This window comes from Orcinus orca, chromosome 11 (assembly GCF_937001465.1).
Source record: "Orcinus orca chromosome 11, mOrcOrc1.1, whole genome shotgun sequence".
Taxonomy (NCBI): Eukaryota; Metazoa; Chordata; class Mammalia; order Artiodactyla; family Delphinidae; genus Orcinus; species Orcinus orca.
Genome location: NC_064569.1, coordinates 3,479,477 through 3,494,263, shown reverse-complemented (window position 1 = coordinate 3,494,263; position 14,787 = coordinate 3,479,477). Strand labels below are relative to the sequence as shown.

At 56.4% G+C, this 14,787-nt stretch overlaps 1 protein-coding gene across 11 annotated transcripts in view; it reads left to right on the top strand.

Moving 5' to 3' along the window:
• The window catches only part of DDX11 (DEAD/H-box helicase 11), a 32,513-nt gene that overhangs the window by 16,734 nt on the left and 992 nt on the right, over window positions 1-14,787 (top strand). For 6 of the 11 annotated variants that reach the window (XM_049694832.1, XM_049694829.1, XM_049694833.1 and 3 more), the window contains 17 exons: window positions 81-168; window positions 567-778; window positions 2,233-2,385; window positions 3,156-3,202; window positions 3,515-3,594; window positions 4,431-4,475; window positions 4,576-4,643; window positions 7,341-7,662; window positions 7,800-7,931; window positions 8,418-8,530; window positions 11,779-11,851; window positions 12,172-12,275; window positions 12,913-13,062; window positions 13,324-13,392; window positions 13,511-13,611; window positions 13,959-14,398; window positions 14,575-14,729. In XM_049694832.1, coding sequence (XP_049550789.1) covers window positions 81-168; window positions 567-778; window positions 2,233-2,385; window positions 3,156-3,202; window positions 3,515-3,594; window positions 4,431-4,475; window positions 4,576-4,643; window positions 7,341-7,662; window positions 7,800-7,931; window positions 8,418-8,530; window positions 11,779-11,851; window positions 12,172-12,275; window positions 12,913-13,062; window positions 13,324-13,392; window positions 13,511-13,611; window positions 13,959-14,398; window positions 14,575-14,729 — 2,352 coding nt within the window. The remainder of the gene's footprint in view (window positions 1-80; window positions 169-566; window positions 779-2,232; window positions 2,386-3,155; window positions 3,203-3,514; window positions 3,595-4,430; window positions 4,476-4,575; window positions 4,644-7,340; window positions 7,663-7,799; window positions 7,932-8,417; window positions 8,531-11,778; window positions 11,852-12,171; window positions 12,276-12,912; window positions 13,063-13,323; window positions 13,393-13,510; window positions 13,612-13,958; window positions 14,399-14,574; window positions 14,730-14,787) is intronic. The other 5 variants (XM_033404226.2, XM_033404222.2, XM_033404223.2 and 2 more) reach the window with 5 other exon arrangements.

Sequence of the window (14,787 nt, the reverse complement as noted above, 5' to 3'; positions counted from 1 at the left end):
TGGAAGGTGGGCAGGCCCGGTGGCTTGCTCTGTGTTGCTTAGCCAGCCCCGTGTCCTTTACCCTCTCCTCTGTCTTGTAGAATCTTTGTGTCAATGAAGATGTGAGAAAGCTAGGTTCTGTGCAGCTCATCAACGACCGCTGTGTGGAGCTGCAGAGAAGCAAACACGGTAGCCTCCAGCGCCCCGAGGCTGTAGGGAGGGCCTCTGGGACCGTGTGCAGCCCTGTGTGCAGCCCTGGGATGGGGGAAACGGTGGGGGGGGGGGGAGACGACGGCGGGAACGAGGGCAGAGCAGACCGGGCTTCCTTCCTAAAGAGCCTCACGTGGGGAAAAAGGTCTTTCTGCTTTTTACTCTGGATCTAGTCCAGTACCCTGGCTAGGAGGCGATATCATAGGCCTCTTCTAGAGAAGACGAGGTAAAATGCCAGGATGTTTCGAAGAGTCCGTAAGCAGCAGTTCCGGAAGGGTTTAGCGGCCCCGCCCCGTGGTACAGACCCCTTCTGGCCCCGCGGTCAGAACCTCAGCTGAGGTTCTTTCTGCCTTTGCCCCTGTGCCTGCGCCCCTCAGAGAAGAAGAGCGTCGTCGAGGAGGAGAAGCCCGGGCGGAGGAGGAGGCTGGAGCCGCGGGCCACCTGCCCCTTCTACAACCATAAGCAGCTGCAGCTCCTCCGGGACGAGGTCCTGTTGGAGGTGAAGGACATCGAGCAGCTGGTGGCCCTGGGGAAGGAGGCTCGGGCCTGTCCCTACTACGGGAGCCGGTTCGCCATTCCAGCAGCCCAGGTGAAGACCCCGGAGGCTGGGCGGTGGCTCTCGGCTCTGAGCGGGGCCCAGGAGGGAGTTCTCACTCCTCTTTTGGTTCAGGAGGGTGTCACTGGCTGTGGTTGTCTGCCCGACACACCGCCCACTGAGGACACGTCACCCACTCTCTCCTGGTACATAGGGTTGGAGGAGGCCCCAGGTGCCTAGGTGGCTCTGGGCTGCAGGGACAGTTGGCGTCCTGGGGGATGGCGCATTAGCGCCAGGGCAGAAACTAGAGTGCCGTGGGGAGCTACGGGATGCAAAGGTCTTTCCAGGTGCCCTTTGGGTGCGTGGTCGTCCCACCTCGCGCACCTGCCTGCAGCACAGGTGGAGACCCTTCCCTAGACTTGCTGTATGGAGTCAAAAATGATATCATTGTTATTTGGTGGTATGATTTAACTGTTTTCTTTCTACTCCCTTAATTTGAATGGCTTTTGGAAATAATGTATCGTTTATGGAGAATTTCATATAATCAAGAGAAGACTTCCATAGATTTTTAAAGATACAGGGAACTGTGTTAGTAATAACATTACCTGGCAGTTAGACGCTTGTCAGGGTGCTGCCCGGAACTGAGTGTGAGGGTCACCGAGAAACTGGGGAGCCCACCCAGCCTCACGGTGGTCTCAGCCCTCCTGGGGTCTGGACACACTTGGGTGCCAATATAGTGAGATATCCTGAAACTCTTATGATCTCGACTTTTTAAGGCACTTTGCACGTCGTTTTTGTTTATAGTAGCCCACTGACATAGCTAAGGCAGGTATTAGTCGTATGCTACACGTGAGGACCCCCGGGGCCCAGGGTTAAGTGATTGATCTCTTTTCTCACAGCAAATGAGTAGCGGAGCCAGTGTTAAAACCTGGGCCTTAAGTTTCCAGTTTTTTTGATTTTCACTTTTATCGTATCCTTTTAACTGGAAAATCGTCATAACAACGCGGCACCTAAGAAATTGACAGAGTGCTTTCATTTTTGTTACCCCGCCTCCCCCCCCTTAACCCTCATTTGAGATAGACTTCCTCAAGCCCGTTTTGCAGACGAGGAAACCGAGGCTCAGAAAGGTTGACTGTCCCAGAGTCAGACAGCTGGGAAGTGGCGGCCCCAGGGCCAGAACCCGGGGCTGCTTTCTGGGCCCAGTGCTGTCACAGCGTGTTGAGGGACCTTGGTGTGTTGGGGGGCGCAGAAGGGGCTCTGCAGCAGGGGCTCCAGGCCCCTCCGCCCTTCCGCCCTTGGTCCACTCGGAAGTGCAGTCGGCTCCAGTTTTATCTGTTCTGTAGCTGACGTTCCACATAAGACTTTCCGGGGAAGGTTCTCCAGCTCAAAGCACAGTGCGCTGCTCTAGCTTTCTCTCCGGAGTGCCCGCCTACGCGTGTTCCGGGGGCTGGGCCCGCCCACTGTGGAAGGGGTCCTGCTCCCACCTCAGGCCGCCTCTCCCCCTCCAGCTGGTGGTGCTGCCCTACCAGATACTGCTGCACGCGGCTGCCCGGCAGGCGGCGGGGATCCGGCTGCAGGGCCAGGTCGTGGTCATCGACGAGGCCCACAACCTGATCGACACCATCACCGGCATCCACAGCGTGGAGGTCAGCGGTTCCCAGGTGGGTCGGCCTCTGCCTTCCCAGGCCAGGGCCTGCCGCGGGGGGCAGCGGGCGCGCTGAGCCGAGGCCGGGGCCCCCCAGCGTGACTGAGGACGGGACCCAGCCCAGGCAGCGGGCGCTTCGCTTGCTTCTCCCCAGCCTGTGTCGCCCAGAGTCCTCCGGGCCAGGGTGCTGCTAACTAGGTCTCTGTGACCCGGATGGTGGGATGAGAAGCAGGGGTCCTTGTGCAGCTGGTTGTTACTGCTGATACTGCTTTGAGGGATGCTCGAGGTTTCTGAAAGCCGCTGTTCATCGCCCATTATGTGCCCTGCACCACATCTTCACGCTGACTCTGCGTCGGGCTGGTGGCTGTTTTACGTAGAGACTCGGAGGCTGAGAGAGGGTTAAGCGCTGCCCCTGAGGTCAGCCTGGGATTTGACCAGCGGTTTCTAACCCTCAAGCCCACGTGACACCCACCCCGTGGACTGCCCAGTGCCGGCTGGCCTGGACTGAGCCGTGATGGTTGCCTGGAACCGGCTCTCCCAGCAGACAGCATGTCTTTCCCACCCCAGGAAGCACTAGCAGGGACGTTCGTTATCTGCGAGTCATCGTCTTCCCCTTTCCCTGACCCTCAGCGGATGCCGCTGCACCAGCGCCCCTTCACCTCGACTGCCCCCCAAGTGTCCTGGGCTGGCGTTGTCCAGGCATCGTCGAGGGCATCTCTGGCACGGCCCCAGGCTGCTGGTCTAGGGCCTGCTCTGCCATCACATTGCTCTCTGTTCTCCCCCCAGCTCTGCCAGGCCCACTCCCAGCTGCTCCAGTACATGGAACGATATGGGTGAGACGTTGCCCCCCGAGGGGTTGGGAAGGCCCCGCTCAGCCTCGGCACCCCAAAGCCAGCCTGCGAGAGGAGGCACCGGGGTAGCATCTGGCCGGGCCCAGCATGATGGGGGCCAGCGTGCTTTCGCCTCCTGTTCGTTAGGCGTGCACCCCAGGAGGCCGTGCAGGCCCTGGGCCACAGTGAGCCGCCCTTCTGGGAGAGTGTGTAGCTCGTGACCCAGTTGGGAAGACAGCAGACAGGAGGGCCTCAGCTCAGCACCGGGAGGGGAAGTCGGGGTCCTCCCGCCGATGTCCACTGGCTTCTCCCCAGGAAGCGCTTGAAGGCCAAGAACCTGATGTACATCAAGCAGATTCTGTATGTGCTGGAGAAGTTCGTGACTGTGCTGGGCGGTAAGGAGCATCCCTGCCCTGCGGCCAGCTGCCGAGCCTGCTGGGCTCCGTTCCCCGGACGCCAGCCAGGACCCCTGGGGTTTCTGTCTCTCAGGAATCGCCTTGGCCATTGACTTAGAAAATTCTTATTTGTCCGGCCTTAGACCTTTGTTTAGAGCCCTGGTTGACTTGCCCCTGTTCTGAGTCCAGGCCCGACCCCACAGGTGGCAGTAATAATAATATATTGTGATATAAATGTGTGTATGACACTTTACGTCACAGTGATGGGACTCAGGACTCGGGTGCTCCTGTGAGGAAGGCGGCGCAGGAACGGTAACCCTCAGGCCAGTAAACTGAAGCCCGGAGCAGAGGTGACCGGCCTGTGGTTCATGAGCCCGGTGAGAGGGACTGGAGTCTTCTGGCTCCGGGGCCCACACTTCTTGGCATCATTCGGAGCCACACGACTTCCCTCTGGCAGTTCCTATGCAAGCTTTTATAGAAGCTGAGGGGCAGAAAGGCAGCAGGGCTTTTCGGGGGGATCTGTCTCACGTTGATGCTCTTCACTGGGTCTCTGCCGTGCAGCCTGGGCGTCTCCTGCTGGCGCCCGTGTGGAGTGGGGTGTCCCTATCCCCGCCTCCTCGGAGGATGTGGGAAAGGATGACATCGCCAGGCTCGGGCTGCGTGTGCACGTGGGTCAGACCTTGAGGCCCCCCTGCCCCCTTCGTGGGGCCTTTGGGTGCTGTAAATGGCAGAAGACCCCTTCAGATAGGAGTGTTCTTACTCGATAACTACAGAGCAGAGGGGGAAGATGGGGGCCAGAGGCCCACCGTCCTGACCTGTTTGATTCTCTTTTGTAGGGAACGTTAAGCAAAGCCCCAATACCCAGAGCCTGTCTCAGGCAGGTAAGAGCAGGTGGGAGCCGTTTCTGAGCTGCCCTCTGGGGCGCGGAGGCCACGGTCCTCAGAGCGAGGGCTTCAGGGCCCTTCGCTTGTTTGCCCTTAGGGACGGAGCTGAAGACCGTCAGCGACTTCCTCTTTCAGAGCCAGATCGACAACATCAACCTGTTCAAGGTAGGTTTTCACCTTTGTGTGGCACATCCAGGTTCCTTTCTGCCCGCCCCCTGTGGGCGGAACAGCGTTAAGACGGTGGAAGGAATGGAAAGGAAATTCCTTCTGTCCTTGAGCAGCCTCGAGGTCCGAGGGTCTGTAGAGTTACTGTACCTGACCCTCACACACAGCTCATGTCGCAGGAGGGCAGTCTTCAGCCTGGGGCGGAGGGTCACGGGGAGCCGTGCCTTCCTCTCTGTGTAATAAGCGGACGCTCGCAGGTGCCTCCCCTCCACCTGTCTTCGGGCACAGTCTTCCCGGGCGCTGGGCAGAGCACGAATGACTTTGCGATCCAGCTGTCGGGCTGAGGTGCCTGAGAGCGCGGCTGGGGTGCTTGGCCTGGGTTGGGCCCAGCCTCAACCTTTGCTCCCTCCAGATGGGGCACAGGCTCTGTCACTTGACGGACCGCCTTAGTGAGTCTGGTTTGCTGACGACACAGAGCACCGTGTCCAGGGCAGCGCGTGGGTCCCGTGACTCCAAGGGAGGGGCACCACGTCATTCAGGCTCCCCAGCTGAGGAGGACAGCACGCCGCACACGCGAGGGTGCTGGTGGTGCTCGGTGGAGCCCAGGGCGACCCGGCTGTGTGGGCTCAAGGCCCCGCTCCCCCTTCCCCTTCACACCAGCTGCCCCCTGGCCTGGTCGCTGCCATCCCCCGCCAGGTGGGCGGCAGGCCGAATGGCCTTGGACTCCTTTCCCCCTCGCCTCGCATCCACACGCTGCCAGGCCCTGACCCCGTGCTCTCATCCCACAGCTGCTGCCCCAGAGCAGGCGGTTGCCCTCCTCGCTCCTTTCTGGTCTCTGGTCCTGTTCTCTGCCTCGTGTCTCTTTTACAGACTACAGTCCGGTGACATTTTTTCTTTTTTCTCCTTGGCCACACCACGCAACTTGCAGGGTCTTTAGTTCCCTGACCAGGAATCAAACCTGCACCCTCGACAGTGAAAGCGCGGGGTCCTAACCACTGGACCACCGGGGAGTTCCCCAGTGAATCTTCTTTTTTTAACATCTTCATTGGAGTATAATTACTTTACAATGGTGTGTTCGTTTCTGCTATACGTAACACACATCTCCATATCCCCTCCGTATCCCACCCCTCTAGGTGGTCACAGAGCACTGAGCTGATCTCCCTGTGCTATGCGGCGGCTTCCCGCTAGCTATCTGTTTTACACTTGGTAGTATATATAAATCCATGTCACTCTCACTTCATCCCAGCTTACCCTTCCCCACTGTGTCCTCAAGTGTGTTCTCTACGTCTGTGTGCATCTTTATTCCTGCCCAGCCCCTAGGTTCATCAGTACCGTTATTTATTTATTTATTTAAATTTATTTATTTACTTAGTTTTTGGCTGTGTTGGGTCTTCATGGCTGCACACAGGCTTTCTCTCGTTGCAGCGAGCGTGGGCTACTCTTTGTTCCGGTGCACAGGCGCCTTGTTGCGGTGGCTTCTCTTCTTGCAGAGCATGGGCTCTAGGCGCACGGGCTTCGGTAGTTGTGGCTCATGGGCTCTAGGGCACAGGCTCAGTAGTTGTGGTGCACAGGCTTAGTTGCTCCACAGCATGTGGGATCTTCCTGGACCAGGGCTTGAAGCCATGTCCCCTGCATTGGCAGGTGGATTCTTAACCACTGCGCCACCAGGGAAGTCCCAGTACCATTTTTTTTTAATTCCATATATATGTGTTAGCATGTGGTATTGTTTTTCTCTTTGTGACTTACTTCACTCTGTATGACAGACTCTACGTCCATCCACCTCACTACACATATAACGCAATTTCATTTCTTTTTATGGCTGAGTAATATTCCATTGTGTATATGTGCCACATCTTTATCCATTCATCTGTCGATGGACACTTAGGTTGCTTCCGTGTCCTGGCTATAGTAGATAGTGCTGCAAGGAACATTGTGGTACATGACTCTTTCTGAATTATGGTTTTCTCATCCCCAGTGAATCTTAATGGAAGATGGCCCCTTTTCAGAGATCTTCAGGGGCTCCACACCCCTCATCTTGCACACTGTGCTTACAACCAAGCTCCTCCACGTGCCCCTGACCTAGCCCAGCTCTCCCTTTTTTTTTTTTTTTTGGCGGTAGGCGGGCCTCTCACTGTTGTGGCCTCTCCCGTTGCGGAGCACAGGCTCCGGACGCGCAGGCTCAGCAGCCATGGCTCACGGGCCCAGCCGCTCCGCGGCATGTGGGATCTTCCCGGACCGGGGCACAAACCCGTGTCCCCTGTATCGGCAGGCGGACTCTCAACCACTGTGCCACCAGGGAAGCCCCAGCTCTCCCTTTTGTGTTGTGCTTTTGCTCGTAGGATTTTTAAAAAACTACCTCTTAATCCTCAAGGTCCAGCTTTGCTGTCATGGTGCAGGAGAGCAGAGGGGACGTGGCCATCACCAAGCACCTTCAGAGAGGAGAGGCTGTGCTGTGCTGCCGAGTCCCTTCTGTGGCAGGGCACCGTGTGCGCGCGCGTGTGTATGCATGTGTGCGCGCATGCACACGCAGTGGGGGGACAGTGGCAGAGGGGAGGCCTCAGGCAGGAGGGTGATGCGACCACAAGAGGCGCTTTGGGCCCCTGGGGGGTGGCGTGGGCCTGCTCCTGTCATTTGGAAGGTGGCTTTCTCCAGCTGGATTTGTTTTCCCGGCGCCTCTGGCTGGGTTTGCTTTCGCAGGTGAAGCGTTACTGTGAAAAGAGCATGGTCAGCAGAAAGGTACGTGTCCCTTTGCGCGGGCCCCCGTTGCTGTCCTCCGTGCGTCTCTTCTCCTGGCCTGCCGAACCTCCGAACGCCCTGTCTCTGTGCTCACCATGCGGCAGCTCGCCGGGGGCGGGGAGGGGCCCGTCCGGCTCCCTCTCACAACCACTGCTCTCATCCCTGTCCCAGCTCTTCGGCTTCACAGAGAGGTACGGGGCGGTCCTGGCGCCCTCCAGGGAGCAGCCCAAACTGTCCGGGTTCCAGCACTTCCTGCAGAGCCTGCAGTCGGGGGTGACTGCGGGTGAGTCAGAGGGGGAGCCTGGGCAAGAGTTGGCCTTCCTCACGCCTGGTCTTCCCGGAGGATGGCTTTAGCCCAGGTGCAGGGAGCCCCCTGCTGTCCGGGCTCCCAGACCCTCCTCCTTCCTCTGCTCTGTGCAGCTCCTGCAGCCCCCGCGGAGGAGGGGGAGGACAGGGCACTGCGGCCCGCTTCCCCGCTGATGCACATCGAAGGCTTCCTCGCAGCTCTCACCACTGCCAACCAGGATGGCAGGGTCATCCTGAGCCGTCAAGGTAACCCCGGGAGGAGCCAGCCTGGAGCCAGGCTGCTTTACTTCCATCTGGTACCCCACCAGCTTGGGACGCAGAAATGGGTGAAAACTGGCCACCTGTGACCCACACCAGTAGTCAAGGGGCTGAGGAGGGATGAAGAGGTGCTGGGCTGCTGGCTGGTCTCGGGCGAGGTTGCCAGAGACTCCGCGTAGCCCAGTGTGAAGGTCAGGTGGGCTTTGTTGGAGTCGTGGCTCCATCCCCTATGAGCTGCATGACTTGGACCAGTTTCTCCCTAAATCTCAGTTCTTCATGTGAAAAGGGAGACAGTCCTGCCATCTACCTCAGGGTTGTCCTGGAGATGAGATGGGTCTAATTTAAAGAGAAAGTCGTATCTCTTATGGCTTCTACATGGACCCGACTGGACATCCCCTTTGTCTCAGGCAGATGGAGGTCTCTGTTGGGCCTGCACCTGCCCTTCTCCATGTAGCTGTCTTTCTCTTTCTTTAGGCAGCCTCAGTCAGAGCAGCCTCAAATTCCTGCTCCTGAATCCAGCCGTGCACTTTGCCCAGGTGGTAAAGGAATGCCGGGCGGTGGTCCTCGCAGGGGGCACCATGCAACCGGTAAGGACACGGCCCAGCCTCTCGCGCCCAGCTGCTGGGATGGGGAGGATGTAGCATCAGGCCTCTTCCCATCCTGTGAGTCCCCCAGCCAGAAGGGGGTTAGCTTGAGCCAGCCACGCAGTGTCCACCAGGTGGCGCTGCTGTTCTGTCTCGTGGCTGGGTCTGGGGTGGGGTGGGCACTGCCCTGCCCTGGTGTCTCCAGAGAAAGCCATTCTGGAGCTTCAGACCCAGAATGGAGTGCCCTTCCATTCCTGTACCCACCATAGATACAACCTTCTCTTTCTTTTATAAATTTAAGTTTTAGTATACATATTTAGGAAACTGTTATATTTTCATTGTAGGGAGCAGAGACAAGCAAAAACAGGAAATAGATCATAATTCCACCAGCAAAAATTCGTTTTGGCGTATATCGTTCCAATAGTCTTTGTACTCATAGTTTTTACAAATACACATACATATTTAAAAAACAAAAACAAAAATGGTATCTCCGCATGCTGCTATTATAATTTGCTTTTCTCATTCAGCAGCAAAGCATCTTCAGCATTTTTCCTTGTCAGCGACTACGCATTTATCCTGCCCAACTCTGGCCGCACTTCATTCCGTATGTGAATATGTTACATACGACCACCCTTCTTTTGTTAGGTATCTAGGCGATTTGCAGTTCTTCTGTTTTAAATGGTAGAGTGGGAGATACAATTGCATCTCTGCACAGCGGTCACTTCCTTAGGATGTGTCTTAGAACCAAGACTTACTGGCTGAAAGGCAAAGGCTCTTCAACCTCCTCAAGCCGTCAGCTCCCAACCTCAGCTTCCTGTTAGAGTCACCCCTGTAGCTGTATTATTTTTCCATTTTTCTTTTTTGTGTATAGAAGTAGACTTTTATTCACTGGTGTATTAGAATCATTTATAGTTGCTGTTTTTTGTTGCTGTTGTTTTTTAATTATTTTTGGCTGCGCTGGGTCTTCGTTGCTGCACGCGGGCTTTTTCTAGTTGTGGTGAGCGGGGGCTACTCTTCATTGCAGTGTGCAGTCTTCTCATTGCGGTGGCTTCTCTTGTTGCGGAGCACGGGCTCTAGGCACGTGGGCTCAGAAGTTGTGGCTTGCAGGCTCAGTAGTTGTGGCACGCAGGCTCTGTAGTTGTGGCACACGGGCTTAGTTGCTCCGTGGCATGTGGGATCTTCCTGGACCAGGGCTCGAACCCGTGTCCCCTGCATTGGCAGGTGGATTCTTAACCACTGCGCCACCAGGGAAGTCCACAGTCGCTGTTTTTGACGCTCAGATTTTCTGAGACTTGGCCTGTGGGAACCCCTCATGCTGCTCTGGTCCCTTTGACATGGCCCCCTTAGTCTTGGGATGCTTCCCTGCTTTCAGCACAAAAAATGTCCCGGGCTCACCTTAACACTTTCCTTGCCCCAGACCTGGAATCATTCATTTGTCCAGGGTGCCCTGGTTTCTTCAAAGGGGGATTGGTACTTAGAAACCAACATCTGGGAGCTAGGGCGTTCATAGTGCTCCTGGGTCGTCACCGTTTATAGGCCATTTCAGGGGACAGACCTAGGGAATAGTTTTCAGACATTATGAGTCCACAGTGACATTTCTGTATCAAAATCAGTCATTTTACTTGACCTTACGTAGTATCTGTTACGCTGCAGTTTGATTTCTTATCACATTAACATAATTACTTATTTGCTCTATCTCAAATATACTTAAAATAGTTTCAAAATTATACCAGTATTCTGGGACTTCCCTGGCGGTCCAGTGGTTAAGACTCTGCACTCTCAGTGTAGGGGGAACAGGTTCGATCCCTGGTCGGGGAGCTAGGATCCCACATGCAGCACAGTGTGCCCCCCAACAAAAAAAAAATTATACCAATATTCTAACAAGAAACTACTGATTGAATTCATTTACATGCATTTATTTTTTGCCTTTAAAGTACCCCACTAAGGATATGTGGTCATTAGTGATACAAAGTCACTTGAAGTCAAGCTTTTCTCTGTGTGGCTATATTCTGAGTTTGATAGGGAGGTAGGCTTTCAGTTTTTGTTTTCAATTTTAGTTTGTCTTTTTACTTTATGTTCTTAAAAATGTCCACATCTGTATGGTTCAAAAGTCGAAACTATATAGCAAGACGTATTCAGAGAGTCTCACCTCTGTCCCTCTTCAAACCGTTCCCCATTCCCAAAGGTAATCATTTTTATTAGCTACTGGTCTATTCCTCCAGTGTTTCGTTCTAATTTTTTTTTTTGCAAAGATGAGCAAATTTTTTTTCCTTTTTAATTTTTTTTTTTTTTTGCGGTACACGGGCCTCTCACTGTTGTGGCCTCTCCCGTTGCGGAGCACAGGCTCCTGACGCGCAGGCTCACAGGCCATGGCTCACGAGCCCAGCTGCTCCACGGCATGTGGGATCTTCCCGGACCAGGGCACAAACCCGTGTCCCCTGCATCGGCAGGCGGACTCCCAACCACTGCGCCACCAGGGAAGCCCTCCCTTTCCTTTCTTACATTAAGGGGAGCTCAGTCAGCTTTAACTTCCCAGCATGCTCTGGCGATCACACGTTAGCAGTGCACAGGGTGGTCTGCGTTCCTTCTGTTAGCTGCATGGTCGTCTGCTGGGGGAGATAGGGTAGCTCCTTCGGCCAGTCTCTCTTGAAATGCAGAATGTTACGGATAACCTCACAAGGACTGTCCTTGCGCATATGTTTGGTTTGTGGAGCTGTACTTCAGGGGAGATGCCTAGATAGGGGATTGTGGGTTAAAAGTAAACATATGTCTACTTTGTTAAATAGTGTCAAATTCCCCTTCCACAGGAGTCGTGCTATCCTGTGGCCCACAGGCAACATATAAGAATGCCTGGTTCTCCAGAGAGCAGTCAGACTTTGGGATTTTTGCCAGTTTGATAGGTGAAAACCCGGAGCTCTTTAAAAATACAAATGCATATGTCTTCCCACTAGAGATTCTTATTCAGTAGTTTGGGCTGGGCCCTGACCATATATATATGTTTTAAATTCCGAGTGGTGATTTTGTTGCATAGCCAGGGTTTAGAACCACTGTTTCAAATTGCTGAATTTCTCTTGCTGTTCCCACAAGTGGTTTAAATGAGGCTGCCAACACTGGGTATCATTATTTATTTTTTTTCTTTTAATGAATCTGTTACCAGCCTTTCCTTTTGCCTCTCTTTTCTGTTCTTACGTACTTGTCGCCTCCTGGCCCAGGCCTCTGGGAGGTGACAGAGCTGGCTTTGTGGTCTGCAGGTGTCCGACTTCCGGGAGCAGCTGCTGGCGTGTGCCGGGGTGGAAGCTGAGCGCGTGGTGGAGTTCTCCTGTGGTGAGGACCCATGCCCAGGGTGTCGGGGCTGGGCCTCGTGTCACTGTTCAGCCGTGTGCTGTTGTCAGGCCCGGGGGCTGAGGCCACAAGAGGGCAGCTTCCTCGCGAGCTCCCCATCTCCAGGCTCTCCTGCTCTGCGTCCCCGGTGTCTGCACGGAGAGGCCTGGGCATCGCTGAGTCGGTCCCGTGTGGAAACGGGGTGGGGGGCGGGGGCTGTGAATTGCTCTTCCTAGTCTGGAAGACAGGGTCGGGGGAAGCTCTTACTGGACTCTGCCTTGCGGGACAGTCGACTCCACTTCAGCCTCACTGGGTCTCGCCAGGTCACGTGATCCCTGCAGACAACATCCTGCCCCTCGTCATCTGCAGCGGGCCCTCCAACCAGCAGCTGGAATTCACGTACCAGAAGAGAGAGCTGCCTCAGATGGTCCGTACCAGGCAGCCTGCCTTCCCACGGCCTTTGCGGGGGCAGGAGGCAGACTTTGGGCTGGGGGCACCCTGCCCCGGGCCGAGCATTCAGGCGCTGGGCTCTCCCATCACAGCTGGCACAGGGTGGGCAGGATCTAGAATTTTACCACGGAAGGTCTGGGCCATCTCCAGCCTCATGCCTTCGGCTGCTGAGGACGTTTTCTTTAAACGAAGCTCACGAGCAGGCTGCTCAGTGCCTTTGGTTCTCTTGCCGTCTGGCTTTGCGGGCTCCGCCTGGGCAGGAATGCGGGTGTTGGGGGCACACCTCTAGTGGCATGCCTGGGGTTTTCAGTGCCTGATTGGTCACAGACGGGGCTTAATCCCCAGCAGGATGTTGGGAGTTGGAGAACAGTGGACTGAGCGGCATCCCACAGTGGGTTTTGGCTCTGGTGTGCCAGCACGTGGTGTGTCACAGATGCTACCAGGCGCCAGAAGCATCATCGGGTGTGTGGTAGGGAGGGTGGCACATTCCGCCCCGGGGAGCCACCTGGCCGTGCTCCCCCGCAGTCACCCGTGGGTCGCTGTACTTGGCTTTGAGCCTTTTTGGGGGGCTTCAGGAATGGCTCCGTGGCAGGTTCCTTGTCTTCCCTCCCTAGATGGATGAGACGGGTCGCATCCTCTGTAACCTGTGCAACGTGGTGCCGGGAGGGGTGGTCTGTTTCTTTCCCTCCTATGCGTACCAACGCCAGGTCCACGCCCACTGGGACAAGAGTGGCCTGCTGGCCCGCCTGGCTGTCAGGAAGAAGGTGAGTGGCTGCTCTGCTGGACTTCCCACTCGAGAGGACGCTGGCACCCAGAGCTCCTCCTTGGATTTCTTGTGTGCGGGGGCTTCCGCTAGTTCCTTACCCCCGCTTCCAATCCCTGATAACCATCCAGGGCATCTCCCCAAGGGCCCTGGCCCTGTGGGCTTCTCCAGTCCCCAGTCTGGAAAACATAAGGCCAAGAGCCACCCAAGACCCAGGCATTCTGAAACCCTTTTCTGGGAGACATTATATGTTTACCTTCAGATATTTCAGGAGCCCCAGAGAGTGAACCAGGTGGAGCAGGTGCTGCTGGAGTATTCCAGGTGCATTCAGGTAAGAGGTGTGGTTCTGAGGCCTTGGGTCCAAAGGGCACGTGGCGCTGGCAGCTGAAAGTACCGTGGCTGGCATCCACGCCCTGGCTCTGCAGCTCTGGGCTGGGTGTTTCCTGCAGCACTGTGGCCAGGCAGGGGGCATGGTGACAGGGGCCCTGATGTTCTCCGTGGTCGGAGGGAAGATGAGTGAAGGCATCAACTTCTCTGACAACCTTGGCCGGTAAGGGGTGGGCTTCCCATCTCCCGCGGCTCTGACACCCACCCATCTGGCACCTTCGGAGTCCACACCCGGGCTGACTGCTCAGGCCCGTCACCCGCGAGGTGCACGGATGCAACAACTCTGGACTTGGCCCTTTGGGGCCAGGTGGAAAATCAGGCAGCCCCTAACTTGATCAGGACTCAGTTCCTTGGTCTAGACTGGATATCTCCGCTGAGAAAACCCTCTCCAGGTGGTAGGGACGAGGGGAGGGAGAGGCGGAAGGAAGTGGAGTGGAGGTGTGGGTGAGGACGGGCCCCTTGTCCTGGGCACCGCGCAGCTGCCGTGACTCGCGTGTGCCTCCGCCCTAGGTGTGTGGTCATGGTGGGCATGCCCTTCCCCAGCATCAGGTCTGCAGAGCTGCAGGAGAAGATGGCTTACCTGGACCAGACCCTCGTGAGTACCGCCAGTGCCTCGGAGGTCAAAGGGAGGGGGCACCCCACGGCTGTGACTCCCCCTTGCCCTGGGACGTGTGTGTCCCGTTTGCTCCAGAGCGATGGGACGCCCCCTCCACAGCCCCTGAGCTTCTCCATGCCATCACCTATCATGCTGGCTGCTGTGCCCATGAGGCCCACGGGTCCCGCTCCAGAGCCCGGCTATGTCACTGTCACTGAGAACACTAGGAGGAGGCAAGAGTCCGCTCTGACGGGTCACCTCCTTTGCCCTTCCCAGCCCCGAGCCCCAGGCCAGGTGCCCCCTGGGAAGGCGTTGGTGGAGAACCTGTGTATGAAGGCCGTCAACCAATCCATAGGTGAGCCTGGGCTGACGCTGCTGGCAAGATGGCTGGAGAGTGAGGCGACAGGAAGGAGGGATTTCACCTGCCATCTCTCCAGCCCGAGTGCTGAGCAAGGGGAAGGGGACACAGTAGAAACGCACTGTGGGGGGAGGCAGGTTTAACTCAGACCCCCAACCTCTGTCCCCATCCAGGCAGGGCCATCAGGCATCAGAAGGATTTTGCCAGCATCGTGCTCCTGGACCAGCGGTACGCCCGCCCTCCTATCCTGGCAAAGCTGCCGGCCTGGATCCGGGATCGCGTGCAGGTCAAAGCCACCTTTGGCCCTGCCTTTGCTGCTCTGCGGAAGGTCAGTCCTGCCTTTCTCTCTCGTCCCCAGAACCTCCCACCCCCCCAGCCCCACCCCG